This window comes from Camponotus floridanus, unplaced genomic scaffold, assembly GCF_003227725.1.
Source record: "Camponotus floridanus strain SB8 unplaced genomic scaffold, Cflo_v7.5 scaffold38, whole genome shotgun sequence".
Lineage (NCBI taxonomy): Eukaryota > Metazoa > Arthropoda > Insecta > Hymenoptera > Formicidae > Camponotus > Camponotus floridanus.
Window position 1 is genome coordinate 197,497 of NW_020229525.1, and position 23,790 is coordinate 221,286.

Consider the following 23,790-nt stretch of genomic DNA (forward strand, 5'->3'; position numbering starts at 1 on the left):
TATTAATACAATTGCTAAGAAACCACATTTTCTGAATTCAATTTTATTTCACAATTATATATTTTCTTAAGCTTGTATCTTTTTTTCTATAAACTTTATTTAATAAATCTAATTTCACAATTTTATTGAAAATTACCTCAATTTGTGTATGGAGATGCTGATTAACTTGGATGTTAACTTCATCAATTATCAAAAAATAATTATAAAGAAAAAATTTTCTTTAGCAATAGAAATATGTGGAAATAATAATACGGATTAAATTTATAGAAAATGTAACAGAACAAATATATATACAAAATAACAATATGTACATTTATCTCAAAATTTTCTTTAAGATTTGAAATGTCACTGCGCCTGATTAAATTTCAAAATCAAAACGATTGTTTATAATTATAGAGTTAAAGTGATATCGCGTTATATAAAGTGGATTTAAAATTATAAGTGTTGATAGATAAGAGGAAGAAATAGACTCGATTGAGACAGCTACTTTTCTATGATGACTCGATTCTGATATGATTATATGATTATTAGGCATTCCGGATCCTTAAAAATCCAACATATAATATAATTAAGATTATAATCTGACTATTGTATATACAATTAATCATTAACCTTTAAATAAATAGTGCTATAACATTGATAACGATACTTGCGCTAATGTCAAGTATAATAGCTTTATTATTGTTGATTTGTATATGCTAAATTAATATTAGGCATTAAATTATGTTTTGTTTTTTGCAAATAAGAATTTTTTGTATCCTGTATGTTACATGATTACAACATGGAATTGTATTCAAAAATATATTTAAAAAAAGGTACACACATAGATATATATATATATATATATATATATATATATATATATATATATATATATATATATGAAGTGTACTATACATGTGCACAAAATCAGAAATATCCGATTTTATTGAATCTTAAGACTGCTAATATAAAAAAATTCAATTACTATATTTAATAACAAGTTTTTGTTACATATATAACTTGTACATAGTATAAAAAACTTACATTTACTTTTCAGTATAAAATATATACATATTATATTGTGGACAGATCTTCTGTTGCCAGAAAATTCGTTTAATCATAAGTAAAATTCAATTTTTATAATAAATGCATAGAAAAGTGATGTACACATAAAAATATCTAAACTTTCGTATTAACTTATTTACAAAAAAGTAAAAAAAAAGTACTTTGTAAAGAGCAGCGATTCTCATATGAATCTCCTATTATCTTTATTGTTTATGCTTTATGATATTATATTATAATACACACATATATAAATTTGTTCTTCTAACAATTTAAAGTTACGATATTTAAAATCGTCGCAAATACAATGAAATTTTTTTATACATGATTTTTTAGAATATAATAATATTTAATTTAATCAGAGTATTTAAGATTATACTTAGAGAGAGTGTCTTTTAAAAGATAAATCATATACAATCCTTTTTATTTTGACATAGCTCTTGTAACTTGAGAAACTTAAATTGCGCATTCATTTTATGCTTATTTCCAATTACATACTTAGTTATTTTCAACCGAAGAAACAACCTAAGCTTTTATCTTGTTTTGTTGTTGAGATCGTCTGACCTTTATTCGCGATTGCAGTGTGAGCAACAAACCCGCGAGAACATCGTGATTCGGTAACTTTTTCGCGAACAACAAACGCTTGACTGAATCATCGTATGTCAGGAGGGCCATCATATTTTGTAATAGAAATCCTTGACAATATTCCAAGAGTTGTGCTGCGTTATACACCTTAACAATTTCGATATAATTAGTTAGTCTCAAGTACTAAGCGACTCTTAGGGAATATACGTTGTTATAAAAATATACCTTTGCGTGAATATACATTGAAACGATATTGTCAAGATCCACCATTGTGGAACACTGTGCTTCACAGTATCTGAGCAAGCCATCGAGTTGAAAGAAATTGGCGGCCGCCATTAATTCTAAGACGTCACTTTGATTAACTTCTAAAGTAGCACAACCGCCGTGATAAAGAAACTCCATAACCATCTGAAACCGAAATATATCTCTAAGAACAATCCTCATTTCGTCTTTAGTAAGATATTCATTAGTTATTCAAAATATATATAAATTCTTTAATTATCGTTAATTAACGTTTAACTTCAAATAAGAAAATATTACAATTATCATATAAGAAATATAATTACATACCTGGAATATGTGATATCTTATATCGTTGATCTGCACAATAGGGGGATTGCCTTCGCATAATTTTGAACTTAACATATTTCTGAATCTCGGGGAAGATGTAACCAATACAATCTTATGACCGTAGAAAACGCGACCTTCAACTCTAAATTGTACGTCACTTAACTCGGGATTATTCACAAATTTCGGATCGATTCTCGATCCGCTCGATAGAGTGGTATCTCTAATTGGTTTGATCGGCTCCCAGCCATAGCATGTACAAAATATATCAGCGAGCAAGAGCGTCGTGTCTTCCTTCTACGAAAAAAAAAATACAAATGAGACCTTGAATTGTATCAATGCATATATAATATTTGTTATTTAAATTAAATTAATCTTAAAATCAACAATAATGTGCAAATTGACTCTATATATACCTTACTATATCTAAAGATATTGAATAAAAGGGGCAGACACTCTTGCACGAATTGTGTAGAATAATCGTCCGGGCAGACTTGAAGAAAGTCTTGAAGTAGTTGATCTATAACTGAATCCAGTCGCATTTCATGAGCCGTCGCGAGACTGTGCATCCAGCAATGCAATGTCCAACCTACTTTTAGCCCACGAAGTTCCATGGTAATATCTATTAAAGTGTAATAAAAATATATATAAAAAATATATGAAAATATATAAAAGATGTAAAAACTTTCTTTAATACACTATATATTATACTATTAATTTTTAAGAATTATATTATTTTACCTAAATGATTGCTTTCCGCGCTATGATACATCGCTTCCTGCAACGCCTTTGTTTGTATCTTATTAAATACTGGTTCTTTGCCTTCTCTGCGAGCTCCTTTCCCTTCAGCAATCTGCTGTTGAGAATTAGTACCGGAATTACCTTCCGCTAATATCTCTTCCAAAGATAATATCTCCTTCTCTCCACGCTTGGCTGAGAAGTTGAGTGGGTGTGACAACAGTTGATGAAGACAGCTTCTTTGGCCATGCGCCGTTGCCACCGATATTGCGCTATTTTCATCACGAATATAAAATTAAAAATTCTAGTTTCTATTAATATACTCTAATCTACTCTTCTAACGTATTCATCTAAATATTTCAATATAAATGTTTTTATAAAAAAATTTTTTTCCAAAAAATTATTCATTATTTTTCAACGAAATTTCATTTAATTTATAAATACAATTGAAATACAAAACTAAAATAACACTTGTTACCTGTAACAACCACGTTGCGCGGTACCCGAGTAAGAGAACGAATCCTTAATCAGAGTGGATAAGAATGGTTGCGCACCGTGTGCCAAGAGCAGAGCAACCATTTCATTGTTTCCTGATGCTGTGGCTGCCTGTAGAGGTGTAACTGTGCATTTGTCCTCACTGAGCTTCGCACCGCCCTCCACCGCGGCACCTCTCTCCAGCAATATCCTTGCGATATTGCAGTGACCCAATAGAGCCGCGTAAGTCAGAGCGGTCCAATGTTGCGTTTCCGCATTGAAGGCGGTTTGCGGGTAGCATACACCACTTGAGGCAATTCCATTGGAATTACCCGAGCTGCTAGTGGATGTTATATTCGCATTTGATATTGTTTTACCAGTCGGCGTCATCATCATCGATTGATTGATCGGACTCCTAATATTCGGTGTACTAGAAGAAGAAGTTTGTGGTATCTTGGAAGGCGTGTTGAACGACGAATTTGTTACCGGCGATGGGCTTTCGATATTTAAATCCGCCCCGGCGTCCAGCAGGGCCGTTGCGGCTGATTCGTCACCGTTGATACACGCTAGCATCAAAGCTGTGAATCCAGCATCGTTCACTGTATTGATTTTTGTCGAAGGTAACAACGGCATCGCCTGAGCTATGAGATCCGCTCTACCGCTGATTAACATCTTGAAGGCCATGTCTAACGTTAACAATCGGACATATTCCGCATCGTCGACGCGCTTCGAGCATACTGCGATCTCCTCAGAACTGTAAAGTCATATAGATTTTATAATAAAATTGCCAAAACTCTCATAACTTGGATATTGGAGACTTTAGAATCAACAAGATTAATCGTAAAATTAGAATGAATCTGCATTTCTGTTTTAGTCTACAATTATTTTGTTTCAATAAAAAATCTGACTGACCTTATCGGTCGGACGGGACAGTCTACGCCAGGCAATAATAACCGGGCAGCTTGATTGATGTCCACCTGATCCACAACGAGACCGTGTCTGTGCTCTGCGTGTGCTGCAGCTACCCGTAGCCATTCCACCAACGGTGGCAGTACCACGTAGGCTCGTTCGTATGCCAATTCTTGTATTCCAGATCCACGTTCACCATGTTCGAGCTTAAATAATACAAATTTTGAATTAAATTAGTTGCGCACTCTCATAAATATAAATCTGAGATAAATTTTCCGTTTTAAGTCTCTCGAAATAAAACTGTATCTTCTATATACCTGTGAACATCTCATGTAATAAAAGAGGGCGTGTAACGCTCTCGTTGTTAGCGGTATAGGGCAATGTCCCGCCTGTGCAACTTTGGAAATCAGATCTATTAATTCCGACATCGAGCCTACGCATGTCGTAAGTAACGATGGTTCCAAAGCCGACTGGATTACGTCTCGTCCACTACGCGACGACGATGACGAGTTCAAGGAACTTATGCTTGCCCAGCGAGGCATCGCGAGAGCACCTGCGATAAGAAATATGTAATACGATTAATTGATCCATATATTTCTCTATTTTTTATCAGCGCAATCAGTGTCTCATGCTAATTAGAGATAAATAAATATGATGAAAATTAAACATCTGCCAAGAGAGGTAATTAAATAAATATAATGTAACGTTAGTTATGTGGCATTTTTTTTTTATCAAAAAATATGACGAACCTGATGCCGTTCGACCAGCGTTCAAATGCGCGTATGGTTGTAACAGTCCCCATAAGTCACCACTGTTGGCTATAGCGTGCTCCAGCATCGTCGCCGTGAGAGTCGTATGTGGCTCAGTCGGCACACATTGCAATAATATCTCCTCCAAGAGATTCTCGATTCCGGCCGTGAGGTATATCGCGGCGTATTCATGGATCATCCGACCGAGTCTCACGTCAGACATCCAGCGTAAGAAACGTCCAACGGGTAATTGCAACCCCGAACGAGAAGCTTTCGATTGTTTCAACTGATCGCCAGACACAGCGAACATAGCGGCGGCTCGAAGGCAGGCCTATCAATCAAATATCAGATGGCAACGATTAACGTTTAGCTGAACGTTTTACAATTAAATTATTATTAAAATATTAACAATATTAAATTATTAATGATAATAATAACGTTCACATTTCTTTCTAATACAATTGCAGTTTCTTCTAAAAGTCTACCTTGGTGCAGGAATCCGCTAAAGCCGGACAGAGCACGATCTTGAAGGCGCTGTACACCTCGTGCTTGCTGCAAAGACCTATGGGCTTTGCCAGTCTCTGAGTCTCGCGACCGATCCTGACTAGCGCACGTTGCAATAGATAGGAAAGTCGCGGAATTGTCTCCATCGAGACCTGTTCCATGTGTTCCCTCGTACGACCGTTCTGAAGTACGCGTAACACGTCGTGGTGAGTCCACGGTAGCTGTTGCAGCTCTACCAAACGATTGTGAGAATCCACCCAGACAAACTCATCAGCACTGGTCACGTTGGTGTTGATTGTCTCCAGACTTGAATGTCGCATCAACCTTCTCACCGCTGGCTCCGAACTCTCCGAGCCGCTCAGCGATGAGTACGTGGACGAAGATTTGTGTGAACGCATCGTCAGCTGTTGAATCGCCAGTTTGATGTCTTCCAAACCGGAGCCCGACCATGGTACCTGCAACTATAATCAGAATAAGAGACAATACGATGCGAAACAAATCTCATTAATTTTCTACATATATTTTAATTGAATTGATTAATTAACGTTTATGAATCCAAGTATTAATATTCATTAATATTTACTTCCACATTTAATGTCTATAATACTTTTTATCACATCTCTATCTTTATTTTATTTATTATTCTACTGAAATTTAACTGATTTTCTATTCTTTTTTTCTAGAGATGATACGAAAGAAAAAGAATAATAAAGAATTGATAAAATCTCAATTATTTTCGACTGATATTTAGAAGAGCAGCTTCATTGAAACCTTGGCAGGAGTAGCTCTATGCCGGTTACGATTCTGGCCAGATCTTTTGCCGTTTCTCTGAGTAACCGACGCCGAGAGTCGATCGTCCTCGGGTACGGCATTCAGTTGTTGAGGACTATGTGTCTTGTGGTGACGATGAGGTGGCGAGCTACTACTCGTGTGGCCGCCAGTGTCTGACATGCTCGCGTGTCCAGAAGATCGGTTCTCATCGGAAGAGCTGTTACCAGTGCATTCTGGCCGTCTCTGAAAAAAATGTCAGAAAAATATTAAGAATCAGATATATACTATACACACACATTCGTTTTTTAACGTGAATTTATCGTAGATTGAAATATTTCCACATACCTGAAGTGCACGGAGTTCATGTAAACTAAGATGATGATGTTGGGAATGACGTGGGTGTTGTTGCGGGGTTGGTGTCGGTGCCACGCTGTCCGTATCTCTTTCCGGTATCATGTGGACCATATCGTGGACTCCGTTTTTGGGTGAATTCTCAGTAAAATCCTTAGAGTACGGGGGACAAAATATCTCACGGCTATTGCCACCACCCGGCCTATAAAAGAATCTTGATTAATAATTTGATCGACATGTTATTCATATATTTATTATGTATAATTTATTTTGTAATTTACTATTCTTATATATTATTTATTATTTATTTTTTATATATATTATTAAATTATATATATCTTCAAAAATTGTTATTATTAAGTTTATTAAAGCTGAGGAATACTACGATATCAATTGTGCTCATCAATACCATACGTATTATTTTGTTAAGAGCTTAATAAATCTTTCATAAGTATATACGCTATTCTATTAATGTTTTACGCAATAACAGACTGACGAAAGCTTTGTAAGATTAATTTATATCCGATATGAGAGGAACACACATTTCTTGTCTCGAGAAGAAACTTCTTTCGAATACTTTGCATAAGAATATAGTAAGATTATGTTCACGATGATATCTCGGATATTTTCTATCATAAATCTCCTCACCTATAATTACATTATCATGCTATGAGAGAACAGATAAATGAAACTAACGGAGACCAATGTACGTGTTGACTTTCTCAGAAGTACAGGTGAAATATCTTCGAACATGCATCGCGTAGGCGAGGAACATAAAACCCTTTGATACTAATGTCATGAAATTTACAGACGCATGTTTGGACTTCTTTGAAACTGATATTTTTTTCTGAAGAAAAAAATATCAAAACGTTCATCATTTTTATGAATAATTGGAAATAAACATTTTTTCGCCAAGTCTCAGTGATAAAATTAAACAACAAAATTTTATCCTCTCTTTTATATATATTTAATTTTGAATAAAGTTTATTTTAATTAAATATATTTTAATTCGATCAAATTATTCGTATCAAGATTTTAAAAAAATCAAGTTTTTTTTACTAAAGAGAAATCGACTCCGATTTAAACAAAAAAATATCCTTGCTGGAGTCCGTAGCGAGCATGTTCTCGAATCACCTGGTATGTAAGTTTCTCTCGAATGATATGCGATATCCTGTTGGATAGGTTGGCATCTCTTTAATTGTCGTAGAAATAATGCTTGCTTTCGATGGCCTTATCTCTCGTGAAGAAATGCATAATATTGCACGCGAAATAGACACATTCCATGAAAAAAAAGGATTTGTCTTTCTCTTTCTCTCTTCCTATACAACTTACTCTCGAAAATATCATAAATCCAACATGTTAACGCCGCGTCTGATTTCTATGGCTTATTTCGCGAGATGTTCGAAAGATATCCGCGAATAAACGGAATTATGTTCATCTTGCCGTAATGAGATTCATGATACTTATGAACCGTTGCAATGATTGTAAACTCAGAAAAATGTTTTTCACTCTAGAATATGCCACGCTGATGTATAAGACATTTTTGCGCGAAAATTCATTTAGTTCGCAACGAAAAAGTGCAATTAAAAACATATTTGATTTGAAATATATCGAGTTAAAAAATACACAATAATCCCGAATTATTTTTATTAAATATTTTTGTATATAATCTTGAATTGCTCACGTTTTATCAAATATTTTCGGCAAATATACTTTCATGTTTGTAATTTATCAATTTTTAAGCGATTCAGTAAAAAATTTCCTAATTTTTTTAAGTATTTTCATTTAAATTTCCAAGACAATATTTTGAAAATTTTTTAATGTAATTTTCTAAAATAAGTTTTTATTAATTTTCTAACATTTTTCGCTTTTATGAAAGAAAACCATATAGCTATTTAAGTGTTAGATTTTCAAGTGTATTGAAAAAATAACTAAACTGGTAAGATAAATATTTTTCTTCAAAATATTTTTCTTGTAAAACATTTTCACTCTTTTACCAAAAATTTTAATAAAAAATATGCATGTTCAAGATTTCGTTAAAACATTGAATATGTAAATAAAAAAAAATATATATATATATATATTTATATTATATTTTAAAAACATACATAATTAATTTTATTTATTTGTAATATAAAAAAAAAGAAAGAAAATTTTTTGAAAAATTTCCCCGGAATCCCAATAAAATTTGAAACGAATTCTCTGATTTTTCCATATACAAAATCCTTACGAATTTTTAAGTTTTTTTAAGTTTTTTTAAGGAGAACAAGCACCCTATATTTCAAAATCTGACAATATACATAATCACTTTATGTATTTCGAGAAAGCGATATCGAAAGCACTCGGGGAGAACGCAATGCTTTATCAGAAACGCATGAGCAATTATCGCGCAGTTGGCAAAATTATTTAGGCCAACAACATGTCTATTCGCGTAATTAAATCGAGTTAAGTATAGCCGCGCACGTGTTCCCCACCTATAGGGTGCAACTACAAAAATACGATATCGAAATGCGTGCGTTTCGAAATCCTCAAATGAACGCTATTATATTCGATCGCGCGACTATTGTTAGTCGATATCGATGCCGAGAGGGACTTGGCTTCGACAACTTTCAAATCCAACATTAAGGTTGCGTTGCGCAAACCGCGCGCTCGCGGTATCCAAGAGATACAGGAGAGATATGCGGAAAATGCAGCAATGCAGGTAGCGAATCAATTCCCAGTTATGGCATACGATTATGGGAAAAATCTGCGACCGTTTAATCCTCGCATTTCACTTCTAGATGCACGACTGTTTCGAGAATGGATCAAGCCAAAGTCCGCGATTATCCAATTTAATCCGGCGGTAGAAAAACGAATCATTAATCTTGTATTAATAATTCATATAAAATAAATGTTATAATTATGTATTCTGAGAACTTCACGATGTAAAAATAATTTAAACATAAAATTTTGTACAATTACTTGTGTATCTCAATTTTTTGCTTGTTGCAATTTAACAGAAATGTATTACATATTTTTATTTTATCTTATTATTAAATTTCATTGAAAGCGTTTGCTGATCGCTTACAAAAACATTACCTAGTAATTCAAATAAAAAAAAGAGATTTGTTCTGTGGAAAAAAGGAATTTTAAAGAAGATAAATGACGAAGTGATTCTGAAGGCATTAAACTCGAATGCCCTTATTATAGACTTTGAGAGGCATCAACGTTGGAATTCGAGCATTAGCAACGCATCATCTGGATTTCCTCGGAGAACGAGAAGAACGGATCGTTTGTGCGAGGAGAAATAAATTAGCCAGATCACAGCTCCGTCTTAAAACAACTCGCATAATCGTCGAATGTGATGCCGATTCGAATCGCCTTAACACCACGATTTACACGCGTGTCTCCCATTACGATGATATCGATTCGTTACAGAGCGCGATGATGACGTTTCATGTAGGAAATAGGCGCCCATCATCCGCGAGCAAAAAATTAAACGAATGCGAAATGAGAATTTCAAACGCGAACTGTCCGATCGCGATGTGTTATTCGAATCGCTTATGAATTATAGATCACAGAGTGCTAAATCTCTTCAAAGGCGGTGACAGGAAAAGGCGTCTAGATATGCAATCCTTCATTTGACGAGATAAATGCACAAGCGTATCCTACTTTATAATTTAAAACGGTAAAAAATTCAATTTTGCTGAACATTACACATCTTAAAATACTCTGCGTGCATCTTTTATCCTTGCAATATATTTTTCTTCCCGCATTACATTTTTTAGAGCGGCTCGTTGTAAAATATAGAAGGACAATAATTATGTATTAATCATTTCGTTTAAACTATTTTTAACGAAAAAATATGCATATGTTATAAAATTATTTTCTTATCTATAAATATTACATAAATAGATATAAAAAATTGGAATTCCATTAAATATAATAAAAGATTGTAAAAAACTTTGATATTTAAAGTTTAATTATTTTTACTGAGAATATTTTAAATTGCTATATAGTTATTAAATAAAATATAGTAATGTTTAATAAAATTTAATAAAAGATTATTCTCTCTCTTTCTCTCAATTAAAAAAAAATTATTTTATTCGTAATAAAATCTATATCTGAAAAATGGAATATCAATGGGTTAATCAGCTTCCTTCATTAGCATAGAAGCAACAAACGAAGCAACAAACACGGTATGCAGAAATAATACGTTATCGTATCCTCGGAGATGCGAGAAGGAATCCCAACTCGCCGAAAGGCAATATCCACTCTTCTGCCTTCAACGCCGATAAGCGTGCGTGAGCGCCAACGTAAATTTACCCTCTCAGCCGCCACTGCTGCACGAAGCTCCAGTCCGCCTTGAACCCGCTCGTGTCCCCCGGCAAGGACCAATAGTCCTCCAGCTGGCTCTCGTCCTCCTCTATCCTCAGCACGTCTTCTCTACTGGGGCTGACGTTCACCACGATCTCGTGCACGACCTTGGGATCGCCGTTCTCCGTCACGGAATCCCGTCGTTCAGCGTCGTTCTTCTCATCGTCCTGGTCCATCGATTCGCCGAGAATCTCGTCGTTACGCGGCCGTAACAACAACGAAGCCCCGGGCTCCTCGTTCTTGCATCTCGACGTCGCTTCCGGCGACGGTTGCTGCCTCGCTCTGTCCTCCCTCCGTCTCGGATTCGAGTCGCCGAAGTAGATGACCGTCTTGTGACCGACGTCCTTCCCCATCTTCGAATCACGACCGTCGTTTACGACCTGACGATCGCTGCCGCAGCGGCGACTTCGGTCCTCCAAGGTCGAGCTTCTCTCGTAATCGTCGCTCTTCGCAGCGGCTTCCTCTCGGCTTTTCAGCCGCTCCCCTCGGAATATCGGGCTCTTCGAGAAGGGCATGGCACGTCGCAGGATAAAGTTTGCGCTCTCGTTGCCGATCTGCTGCTGAATCTCGCCGTTCATTTTGTAGCCCTTCAACTCGCGACACAGGATGCACCTGCAGTCCTCGGTGCACTGTGCTCGTCTCGTGGACGGCATGTCATTCACGGCGGATCATTCTAAAGCGTTCTAGACTCTTCCGAATGATATCGGAATTTTCTCACCTATCTACAGATATCGAAAGATAGATGCAATTCGAAAGTGCGAATAAAAAGTTCGGATTCCCCGATAATATTCTGAATTAACTTTCGATTTAATTATACACGTTTCACTAGTACGATTTTATACGTGTTCTAATATTTAATGTCTACTCAATTTTTGCACAAAATTCTCGATTGTATTTTTATTCGAAATTTGAGGTAAAGAGTTAATATTTTGAAAATTTTTTTAGTGCAGTTTTGTTAAAAATAAATTTTTTTTATACGTTTTCTAATGCTTTCCATTCATACAAAAAAAATTTACAACTGTACTGAAAAAACTAAATAGCTTTAAACATTTTTAGCATTTTTATTTTTTATCACTAAAAATTATAATAAAAAATATATACTGCATACATATATGTGCACACTATTTGGCATTGAATAAATAGATGTGAGTATATATTTTTTTAATATACTTTAAACACTTAATTAATTTTGCTTATGACTATTTACAATATGAGAGCAATTTTTTTTAAAATTCCTCGGGTCTCAATAAAATTTCACGCAAATTTTCTGATTTTCCCAGATATAAAAGAAATCTCTAAAAGTTCCAAAATTTTCTATGTTTTTCTAAGAAGTAGATACCTTATAAAATAATTTAACTTCTCCTTCGGCCCGTTTTTTAATCCTCTTTTTTTTCAATTCACCGATTTTATTTTTAAAAACTGCAATCGAGAGATATCACGTATTTATGTTTCACTATTTAGATTTTTGCTCGTCGCGATTTTCCTCATCCTCCACGATTGCCATTCAGCTCACTCGAAACTGGAGCAACAGATTAAATTTTACTGCAGCTTTTCCTCGTCGGAATCACAGGATGTCGGTTTCACATCCGATGATAACGCGTTCATTGCTCCAGTTTTACGCGAAAACTCACCACGGAATCATCTCGGTGATTCATCGCAGCGCGGAGAAAAAGATTCGTTTTCGTCAACCGAACGCATCATCGTTATTAATAATTGCAAGAATCACTTCCTATAGTCGACAGCACGCATGCAAATTTAATTATTCTTCCCCCGAATTACTCTTATCGTTGATAACACCTTATTACGGTGACCGATCTCGCGGAAATTACGGCAACTTTTTTACAAGAAGGAAACGATATCGGGGCGAACGAACTGTCATTACAACGTTACTCTTTTTCCGCTACATTGACACGGCGGTCATGATACTGCGTTCAATGTAAACACGCGACTGAAACCAAGACGATGCGTCTACGGCTTCCTGTGCATCGGCGAAACAGGTGAAACGCGTGCGCTTCCCTACAACAACGTCGGGGAGAAAAGAAGAGATATCCGTATCACTTTCCTACCTTCACCGTACCGTGTCCCCCGCCCGCCGCTCTTTGTTCCCTCGCGCGTAACTATGATATCACGGGAAAAAAGAGAGGCTTCTCGCAGAGGCGTTTGTGACATCAAAAAAAGAGACATCCCGACGACGTGAAAATGACGCCTAGAAATATTCGCGTTCTCCATTGTCCCCCGTCTGAGACACTCGAGGTTGCCCGAATTAATTGGCTATTGCGACTATATCGAGGCAATATAACGAATATAATAAATTATCTATTCGAATCTCGTAAACAAAATTTCCCGATTTATTTTTACATATTTTCGCTTAAAATTCTAGATAAAGAGAGTATTTGAAAGATTCTCGATGCAACTTTCTAAAATAAATTTTTTATTTTATGCGTTTTCTAATGCTTTTCAATCATACGAAAGAAAAATATGGAGTCAATGAATTATACATGCTTAAAATATATTATAAATATTTATCTCTCTTTGTTTATATATGCAGTTTGCTTAACAAAATATTGAATGCAATATATATTCTCCATTGAAATTTTTAATGAATAAAAAGCAATAAAAATGCAAGTTGATTTGCAAAATACTGAAAAACAATTAAATATCTCATAAGGTATTGCATATATAAACACAGCTAGATATACTTATAATATATTCTAAATATACATAATTTACTTGACTTGTCAATTGCATACAATATAAGAGCAAAAATATCAAGGAGAAAATTTTTAAAAAAATTCCCCGAGTCCCCAATAAAATTTCATGAAAATTCGCTGATCTTCCCATATACAAAAGAAATGTCTGAGAAAACTAGGTTTTCCATACTTCTCCAGGAAGTAGACACCCTGCATAATTATGTAAGATCACTTGTATGACATCGATATGAAGATTATTCTGGATAAGAGAGATTATTTCGGATTTTAATCAACTAAGCGCACACACACATACACACACACGTGGGAGTCTGGGCGCAAATTTGGCGCGTAATCTGATTTTATCGGCGCAAAGAGACCTCATCACGCGCGGTCGCGGCGTGCGTAAGTGACCGGCCGCCACTTGTAAACTGCTGCCATGCTCTTTTCACCGGGCAGCCGTGCAGGAAACGGGAGAACACAAACGAGTACATGTCTTTACATAGAGAAAGAGAGAGAAAGAGAGAGAGAGAGAGAGAGAGAGAGAGAGAGAGAGTCTCCACCATATGTTTCGGGGGAGAGTTTCCGGCGACCATCCCACTTCCTATGGCCGTGTACTCAAATCACATCGTTCCGATCAGCGTCCGTGACGGACTCTGACATAGCTTTTGATATTGTCGCCGTTTTTTTCTCACCTTACATGCGTTCGATGTTTTCTGGATCGAATTTGGCATTTTCTAGATATAATTCGCATATAATTTCATATTTGAAGTGTATTTATGAGAGATTATGAATTGGATTTATAAGTTTCAACTATATGCGGTTCTCTTTTAACTTGTGAATAATTTGTTAAAATTCTGAGGACCTTTATTATATTTTATAAAATTATTATATTTTATAAAATATGTTTCCATTCATTGAGCTTGCAATATGAGTAAATCTTCAAAGTATATAATTCGAAGTTCACTTTTTAATTTTATAATTATGCACTTTTCTTTATTTATTGAAATTGCAACATCGAGAAATTCTTGAGCTATAATTGCAAAATTTAATAAATTATAATAAGTAATAAATTATAATATAAATTATAATAATAATAACAAAGAAAGTATACATTTTTTTATGTTCACTTTTAATCAACTGAAATTGAATGATTAAAGCGTCATTAAAATAAATCATTCTATTGTCCGACAATTTGACTTTTTCCATATTTTTCTATTAGTATGTCCTACTAATGGAGATGATAAAGTTTCTCTCCAAGGAAAAAAAATCTTACATAATTATATGTAAATAATTATAATTATTATAAAATAGTATAGAATTTATCCATGTACACTTTTTCGTTTATAACGAATCTTCTATCCGTTTATTCAAGAAAAATAATAACAAAAAGAAATTTTGCAGTGTTTCCTAGAAAAAATAAAACTGCAACTATGTCATAAAATATTCCATATACTATAATTACATATATGAGCAGAAATAATAAAAGAAAAAAACTTACATTTTATATATAATTATATATATTTATATTTAATTGAATATGAATTTTTTTCAGACGTATAAAACACGTCAATCGATAATCATCGTAGACAGAATTAAATCGAGGAAGGCATATGAAATGTAACAATTTTTCTAAAAGAATACCGTTCTGCCAGATAGATAGTAAATATTATAAAAAGGATTATAACATCTCACGGCTCATACCGGTATCGTAACCTTTCGTATCGCGAAATCTGTCCACACGATCGACGCGGAGAAGGTTGAGCACGCTGTTGTTGATTCCTTCCGGTACTGTTTTACCGCAGCACGTCGCAAGGAAGATTCCCAGGAGAGGTTCCTCGTAGTAATTAAACTCAGGTGAACGCGGGGTGCTTCTCTCGCGGAAAACAGGAAGCGAAGTAGGTCAGCGTTAAAAGCGTCGCCATTAGAATTATACGACGGCTAATATACGCGGGCTGGGAAATGTATGCGTCGCGAAATTATTTCCGCGTGGATCATTACAACGCACGCGAGAAAGAGAAAGAGAGAAAGAGACACCCCCGATGCAACGGTGCTCCGCCATCGTAAATATTTACGAGGCGATTCACATGTCAAAATTGATAATCGCGGATGGGGAAATTGAACGTACGCGTCATACAGAATATTTTCTGTTGCTATTGCAACGATAAATCGATAAAGATTTAGATAAAACTTATTTATACAAAATTTTAAATCAGAGATTGTAATCAGATAATATCATCGTACGTAATGATTTCCTACATATCTTCGTTTAATATTATGTAAATTACACTATAAGCTTTAATGAGAAATGCATATGCAAATTTATGATTCTATCGCTTATATGACAAATCTCTGACTTTTTAATACATTTTTCAGGACAAAATTTTCTGATTCAATTTATTGAAAAAATAATAAGTAAACTATACGAGTCAGATATCTTTAAGATCTATCATAAATGCAAGTACGAAAAATCCTTGTACCAATTTTTGGATAAAATTTTATAAATGCTTCATTTTAATATTAATTACACCTTTTGGATAACATTCGTCTTGCAACGATATTTTTTCTTATTATATCTTACATACATATTTTCACTTAATTTGCACTATAAACTTTAATGAAAAATATATATAAATGCATATGCAAATTAACTGTAATTTGTATCGTTTGTGACAAATCACTTAATTTCTAATATATTTTCCTGATAAAATTTTCTGATTTAATTATCAAGAAAATAATATTCAAATTATGTAAATCAAATCAAACGTCTTTAAAAACTATCACAAACATAGCACATACACAAAGACAAGGTGCCTTTTCTAAATTTCGAGCAAAATTATATGAATGCTTCAACTTAAATTAACTGTATCTCTCGAGTAATATTCGTTACACATGTCAATCTATTTATATACACGCGTAAATTTTTTTTGTTTAACGTTACAAAATACACTATAAGCTTTAATAGAAGAGTCAGTTATAAAATTACGGACTGCCTTGAACTTGGATTACCGTAAATTAACGCGAAAGATAGCTTTACTTAGATAAACCGGTATTTCTTATATCACGTTGAGAACTTATCGAAATCAATCTCATCGCACGAGGGATCATTAAACTCCGAGTTATAAAAGTACTCATAATAAAAAAACGTAAAAGATGCATCTGCTTAAAGCATGCGAAAGAGATCGCGAAAATAATCTCGGTGTAAAAGCGCACATTGAAATTCGATCAAAATCATAATACGAGCTAAAATATACGCTCTTGCCAAAGAAACCGAAAATGTGGAAAAAGTTTCGCAGTTGATCGCAGTAAACTAACATTTGCTGAATGAATAAAATTTTTCAGAATGACCAGACGAAATCTGCAACACATGTCTGGACGGACTCGGCAGAAGGAAGAGTTCAAGGCAGATATTGTCCGTGCTCACGGGGGCGAAACTCCGGTGTCAAGGGCGGTGGCGGAGACGGCGATGCACGGGGATATTAAATTCTTTACCGAAGCGTGTCTGCGCCCGAATAATCTCCGCCCGCCGAATATTCTCCGAGGAGTTTGAGCCTCCCTACACGAGGCGTTTATCGTCGCTCGAATAACATCGGTCGTTATTCGACGCCGAAGAAAGGAGAATCGCGACTCCTCCTCTCTAAAATGCGCATGATGTATAATTTTTCGTTTTTTCCCACGCGAAAGTGGTCCATACATGCATACGCGGAGCACCAAACGGAAGTCTTGCAACGCCCTGACCGCATGTATGAAGAGAGTTTTTGATTCGCCTGTATAAAAATCCGACAGCCATTAATTTGCTTCTTACACTTGAGTGTAAAAAATAGAAGGAAAGAAAGAGAGAGATCGTTACGATAAGATTAATGCAAAAAAGTATAATAATGATGAGAATTACGTTTCGAGTACAAGTATTTTATTTTGTATCACGTAAAGATATTAAAATCGTACGATTAATTGCTCGCGGAAATCGAAATTTAATAACACTCCGCGCTCGGATTTTAATTATAATCGTTGACAATTTTGATTGCAATGCATAGAAGCATTGCTAATAAGTCTGGAAACCTGCCGCGTTCGATGGATAACGGTTCTCGCGAATAGGAGTGAATGCACGAGATATTAGGTGAAACTTTTCAAAATCAAGATTCTCTCCGCTCTATAGCCCGAGTATATTAGATTTTTTTTTATCTTATCATCGTGCAACTTGAAAGAAAAAAAACATATATATGCGTTTCTAGCTGTGCATATCAAATGAGCGCAAGAATCTTGCTTCTTTTTCAGAAGATATTTCTAACGGCGATACATGTTTATATCAGGATATCTACTCAATCTTATGAAAAATTCCTGAAAATTTACTGATCCCCTTCCTGACATTTTTATTCAAAATTTCTAAAATAAATTTTTATTATATGCGTTTTTAATGCTGGTTCCTTTTCAGAAGATATTTCTAACGGCAATACATGTTTGTATCAGAATGTCTACTCAATCTTATGAAAAATTCCTGAAAATTCACCGATCTCCTTCCTGACATCTTTATTCAAAATTTCAGATAAAGAAAATATTTTAAGAATTTTTAGTGCAACTTTTTAAAATAAATTTTTATCGTATGTTTCTAATGCTTTAAACTCATACGAAAGAAAAATATAGAGCCACTTAAATTTCAAGCATTAGATTTGCACATATATTAAGAAAAATAAACTGAACAAGAAACATTTTTCACTTGCATTTTGCAACACACATTTTCATTCTACATTACTAAATATTACAATAAAAAATATGTTTTGTATATTCGTAATATTTCTTAAAACATTTAATATATAAACACAAAGATAGATATATATTTATAGTATATTTTAAACACACAGTAGTTTAAACTTGACTTATTTATTTTCAATTGCTTACAGTAAGATTAAAATTAACAAAGAGAATTTTTTTAAAAATTGCCCCAGTTTTATTAAAATTCTATGAAAATTCTCCGACTTTTCCAAGCATAACAGAAATCCCTGAGAATTCTAGGTTTCCCATTTTTTAGATTTCTCAGCAATTAGACATCTTGTTACATATTATAGCATTGAAGAAAAATTACGATATTATTATACGTAAATTAGATTTGATTCAATTATATTTTATCGTGATAAAATATATTTCGTCTTGTTTCGTCTTGTGAATATCAAATTTATTAATATGTATGAAAGCCGTTCGTCTTTATTTGCTTCATCTTTATTTAATTTATTCTATTTCTACGCTCATACGTATGCTTTACTTTTGCTAGCAATTGTCAACGACAGGCAGAATCCGGCGCGGGAGGATAATAAATAATAGTAGTAAAAGCTAGTTCAGATCGACTCTATGCGAGAGCGAAGGAGGATAAGGCGGAAAGAGCCATTAACCTGAATATCTGCATCGAACGGGGTCTCCCCTCACGCGCATCTTTAATCGCGAGTCGCGTTCCCAGATGCAACGCAATTTTTTCCCGTCAGTTTCCGACTTTCGGATAACTAATTAAAAGCGAGCTCTCTTTTCGCACGATCGCGCGCATGCGTCTATTATAGATGATGCGCCAGACTAATTTCTATTTCATTCTAATTCGCCACTGAGAAAATGAACCGGATCATTGAGCGCTGAATGAAATGAGATGCGTAGCGAGAGTAAAAGTCTCGCGATCGCGACTACAATAGTAATCACCTGCATGAAAGCCAGCGTCAAATATTCCTGACAGTGTATAAGATTCGCAAACCCGGCGAAACGCCTTATTTACACCCAGTTCCATCCCCCATCGTGCGTCATCCAGCTTTTTTCGCAACGCGATGTCTTCCGCAAACGAACGTTATAATAAAAAAAAAAAAAAGAAAGACATAAACCTCCCGGAGGAATTTTCGCGTATAAAGGAGCGATATAGAGACAAGCTCTTAAATTTCGACCGTGTCTTATCTGCATGCCCGGCAAATTTTTCGGTCCCGTGACTGGGATCGAAAGTGATGTCGATGAAACTAAATAACAGGGAAAGATAAGCTATGTCATACGGGACGAACATTGCCCCCGGGATCGTTAATCGGATCGGTTGTAATTACGTGCCTCGTAAATTTTAACGATCCTCGATCGGAACGGCCGATTCGGTGCGCAAAAAAGTGGGCGTTATAATTGACAATATCGGATTTACGAAGATACGGTGATGTCTCGTTGCGCGCGCGAAATCAAGTCTGCGAATATCATTAGAGGCAAAAATCAGTTTTCGGATAATCGCGCTCTAATCGTCGCTTTATTTTCAAATTGTCGGAAAAATGCTGACATTTAAGTCAATTATACGGTATAAAATACACTGACAGAATAAACTGCACATTCACTGCAATTACCAATTTGCTGCAGTTATTTTACGTCAATCGCGAATATATGTGAGCTTATAATCGATATAAAAATATGTAAAATAATCCCGTACAAATAATAACATATAATTACAATATCCCTTTCTATTTTCATATATTCTAAGACATTTTTTTTTAATTTTTTATCAATATATAAATATCTCTATAAAGTAATAAATAATTTTTAGATTGATTATATACGTATAAATTAATTAATCGTATTTTCTCGACAAAAAAACCTGATGTTTTTTCCGATGAGTTTTCTGCAAAAAATCTGACAAGAAATTGATATAAATAAATATTACGAGATCAACAAGAAGAGAAAAGAAAAAAACTGAACCAAGTATTTTTAATTCTCTTTTTCCGTAATGTACGATGCTGAAGTGTGTCAGATGAAAGTCCGAGATGAAAGTTGGAGTCGGGCATGATGTTACGTTAGAGAACTCGGTTTAGATTTAAATTATCTCGCAGACGTATTGTAGAGACGTACAACGACGAGTATCAACTAACTTTTTCGCTTTAACGGTACAAAGACTCGCACTCAGAATGCACTCAGAAATTCCCGCAGCCCGCAGGTGCGAAGACCCGAAAGGTTAACCGACATGTCTGCGGGAGTCTCGACTTTAAATTCTTTGGCTTTTCAACGATATTTCTATAGTGGACATCCTTTATACTCGAGGCATCCTTTTCCCCAGATCTTATCTCCACGCGTTTTATGGCGATAGAATTCGATCCGAATAAGAAAAAAAGATTTTTCCTTCTCTTACAGTCGTCGAAAAGAATTCGAAAAATTCCGAGACATTTAATGTCTCTCTCTTTTAAATCTCTGAATTTTATTGACTGATGCCACAGCTATATTTAATGCAGAAAAACTCCACACAAAAAGTTTTCTCTTACTATTAAAAATAAAAAGAGATTATTACATAACGCGACTCGTTTGTTAACTGAAGGAGCTTTTATGTAACACAGCGAAAGGCAGAAGATTAAAATTTTTCAAGTAAATGGTTAATATTATATTGCGTAATATTATATGTAATTGTAGTATTTTGTCTTAAAATGACAACAACTGAGTTAATGATGGAGATACGGTATTTCATCCGGTATTTAATTCCGTCAAGTTGCATAACATATATCGAATGCTAGATTTTTGCCCGATTAATCCTTATCGCGCGGATCTGAGCGGACTGCCAGGTAGATTGATGATCATTAATCAGATCGTTATTAAGATCCGCGTCGATCGATCGGACGTGCGCGCGTGAATAAGCGTACTCATGCGACTTTGAAAAACAAAGAGGAATGCGCTCACCGTCGTGGCTTCGGACGAAGTATCTCGTGACCTGAATCAGATATGCAGATACTCAGACTGAGCGGTCCCCCGTAGTGCTCCGACGGGGCGCCGGCGGTCTGCACGGTTGACTGTTGAGGACCGGAGATACTTCCGGCCCAGCCGGAAGTGCCGCTTAGAAAGAGCGGCTGTTGTCCGCCGTCCATGCTCGGCCGTTCCACGTTCATGGTATTCCCGGGAGCTAGCACTGCCGGGAAATCTGCAAATTTTAAGCAACTACCATTTTTTTATCACTAAAAATTACAATAAAGTACTACGTATCAATATTTTGTTAAGTATTGAATATATAAACAAAAATATTTTAAATGCAGACTGTTTACAATATGAGAGCAAAATTAGTAAGGAGAATTTTTTAAAATTTCTTCTCAATAAAATTGTATACACGCAAAGAAATTCTTGAGAATCTATATTTTTCTGTATATTTTTCTAGGTAATAAATGTCTTACTTTGATGTATAGAATATAATGTACAATATATTGATAGGATGTACGTATAGATGCATTTGTGATGTATATATAGGTAGTATATATCATTAAATAGAATATATTAATAGAACATATATATATTACAAATAGTTTATCATTTAAAAATCTAAATCTATAATATATAAAATATATAATATAAATATGTTTTAAAAAATATAATTTAAATATAATAATTATTTTAAATATAATTAAATATAAATATTATTATTTAAATATATTATATATATTTTAAATATAATATTATATTTCAACGTTATTTAAAATATATTTAAAATATCAAAAACATATTTTAAACAAGAAGACAACATAATGTTTTGTTTCTTTTTAAAAAAACAATTTTTTTAATTCCAATCCTGATTATATTATATCACAATTCTCTTAATGTATTTCCTCGTTTCAATTTTTATTTTCCTTCTTCTGTTATTTTGTTTCATTTTATATCATTGCATTCTATCAGCACAGCATTTCAAATTTAACGAGGCCTAGTTACAACAATAAATTTCATCATTCAATGATATTGGAAACAACGAGCGACGTATGTTGGTCGCTGCGGAAGGAAAGAACATTGTGAAATGCATTTCCAAAGTCGACGAATGAAAGGAAATGTTGTACAAACACGTCGCACGAGATAATGCAGAAATTGCACTACACAATTCGCACGAGAAAACTATCTAGCAGGAATAATCTATGAAAGAAAGTAATTATGCGAAACTTTCTCGAGCGCGAAGGTCATTAACGAGCGGCCAGATAATTGTGGGTGGATAATTAACCGCTGAGATGCTTATCGCGTTGAGGAAAACAATTATTCAGGTTTTCATCATAGAAAAGAAATATCATATAAAATCATTATTCCATTAATAATGCCAAAATTTTATTACTTATTCAAATGCGTTTTAACAGGAGGAAAAAAGAAAGTGCAGTAGAAGAAATAAATAGATCAAAAAGCGAAAAGTAAGAGAAAGTTGGAAAGCTAATTTCGTAAATCAATTATGGTATGTGTGTGCGAAACAGCTTATAAAAATTTATAAGATGAGCGGAGATATATTTGAGAAATTATATAAACTGCTTATCTTTTCTGCAATATGTATTTAATAATAAATTAAAAATTAGAGAAATTCACTTCTCTTTTTACACACATACACACAATTGACCAAATACGTCATATATTATATATATTTCCGTTTTATTTTCTCAAAAGATATACTACAGCCTATTTTTATGATAAAATCTATCGGTTATATATTCCCGTAAGAATACGGGACGAGAGGAATAAATTACGAGAATATATTTGACCTGAATAACGCGATAACCCAGACGGTATTACCGGGTCAGATAAACGGATGTGTAAAAGTCGCCTCGCGAATGCATCATCGCGAATGCGTCTCTCGGTCGAAAAGTGAGTTTCGAGGATCAAGGATCCCCGATGAGAAATGTTGTCTCAATGCACGGGGGCCCGGAATTCTTGCCCCGCGCACGCATCGTGTTTGTGCTCGTGTTGCTCGCTTTGACGAATTCTCATATGCAATTACTCTGCCAAGGCTCCCAAAGTGCTTCCTTAAGCGTGCGTTTCAAAAAGGGGGACCCCTTGACGTGCCCGGCTGCTCTTTCGGGGAAATTTCATCGATGTAATATTCGCCGAATCTCATCAGTACGACAATTCTTCAAGCAACGACACTGGAGCAGTCGCATAAAACCGCTATCTTGTTTTCAAGGCAATTTTTTATTAATAAAAATCAAGTATAAATCGTGAAAATATCTCTTTCTAAAAATTAATGGAAAATGTAACTTTTATAAATAATCTTGTTGTCTTCAAAGTTAAAAAAAAACCTCGATGTATCATAAATTTTATTCCTCTTGTTTAAGAAAAAA

General features: G+C 34.6%; 1 protein-coding gene across 4 annotated transcripts in view; it reads right to left on the reverse strand.

The window, feature by feature from the left end:
• Positions 1 to 1,415: 1,415 nt before the first annotated feature.
• The window catches only part of LOC105253425 (ankyrin repeat and BTB/POZ domain-containing protein BTBD11), a 68,858-nt gene continuing 46,483 nt past the window's right edge, over positions 1,416 to 23,790 (reverse strand). For 2 of the 4 annotated variants that reach the window (XM_025411161.1, XM_020028173.2), the window contains exons 3-15: positions 21,398 to 21,635; positions 6,687 to 6,894; positions 6,342 to 6,584; positions 5,552 to 6,031; positions 5,067 to 5,397; positions 4,635 to 4,870; positions 4,321 to 4,523; positions 3,413 to 4,162; positions 2,938 to 3,206; positions 2,613 to 2,818; positions 2,200 to 2,493; positions 1,855 to 2,037; positions 1,416 to 1,776 (exon numbers count right to left, since the gene is read on the reverse strand). In XM_025411161.1, the coding sequence (XP_025266946.1) occupies positions 1,570 to 1,776; positions 1,855 to 2,037; positions 2,200 to 2,493; positions 2,613 to 2,818; positions 2,938 to 3,206; positions 3,413 to 4,162; positions 4,321 to 4,523; positions 4,635 to 4,870; positions 5,067 to 5,397; positions 5,552 to 6,031; positions 6,342 to 6,584; positions 6,687 to 6,894; positions 21,398 to 21,603 (3,816 nt within the window). In that variant the 5' untranslated portion in view covers positions 21,604 to 21,635 and the 3' untranslated portion in view covers positions 1,416 to 1,569. Of the gene's footprint in view, positions 1,777 to 1,854; positions 2,038 to 2,199; positions 2,494 to 2,612; positions 2,819 to 2,937; positions 3,207 to 3,412; positions 4,163 to 4,320; positions 4,524 to 4,634; positions 4,871 to 5,066; positions 5,398 to 5,551; positions 6,032 to 6,341; positions 6,585 to 6,686; positions 6,895 to 10,997; positions 11,771 to 13,928; positions 13,985 to 21,397; positions 21,653 to 23,790 lie in introns of those variants that run through there. The other 2 variants (XM_020028174.2, XM_025411162.1) reach the window with 2 other exon arrangements.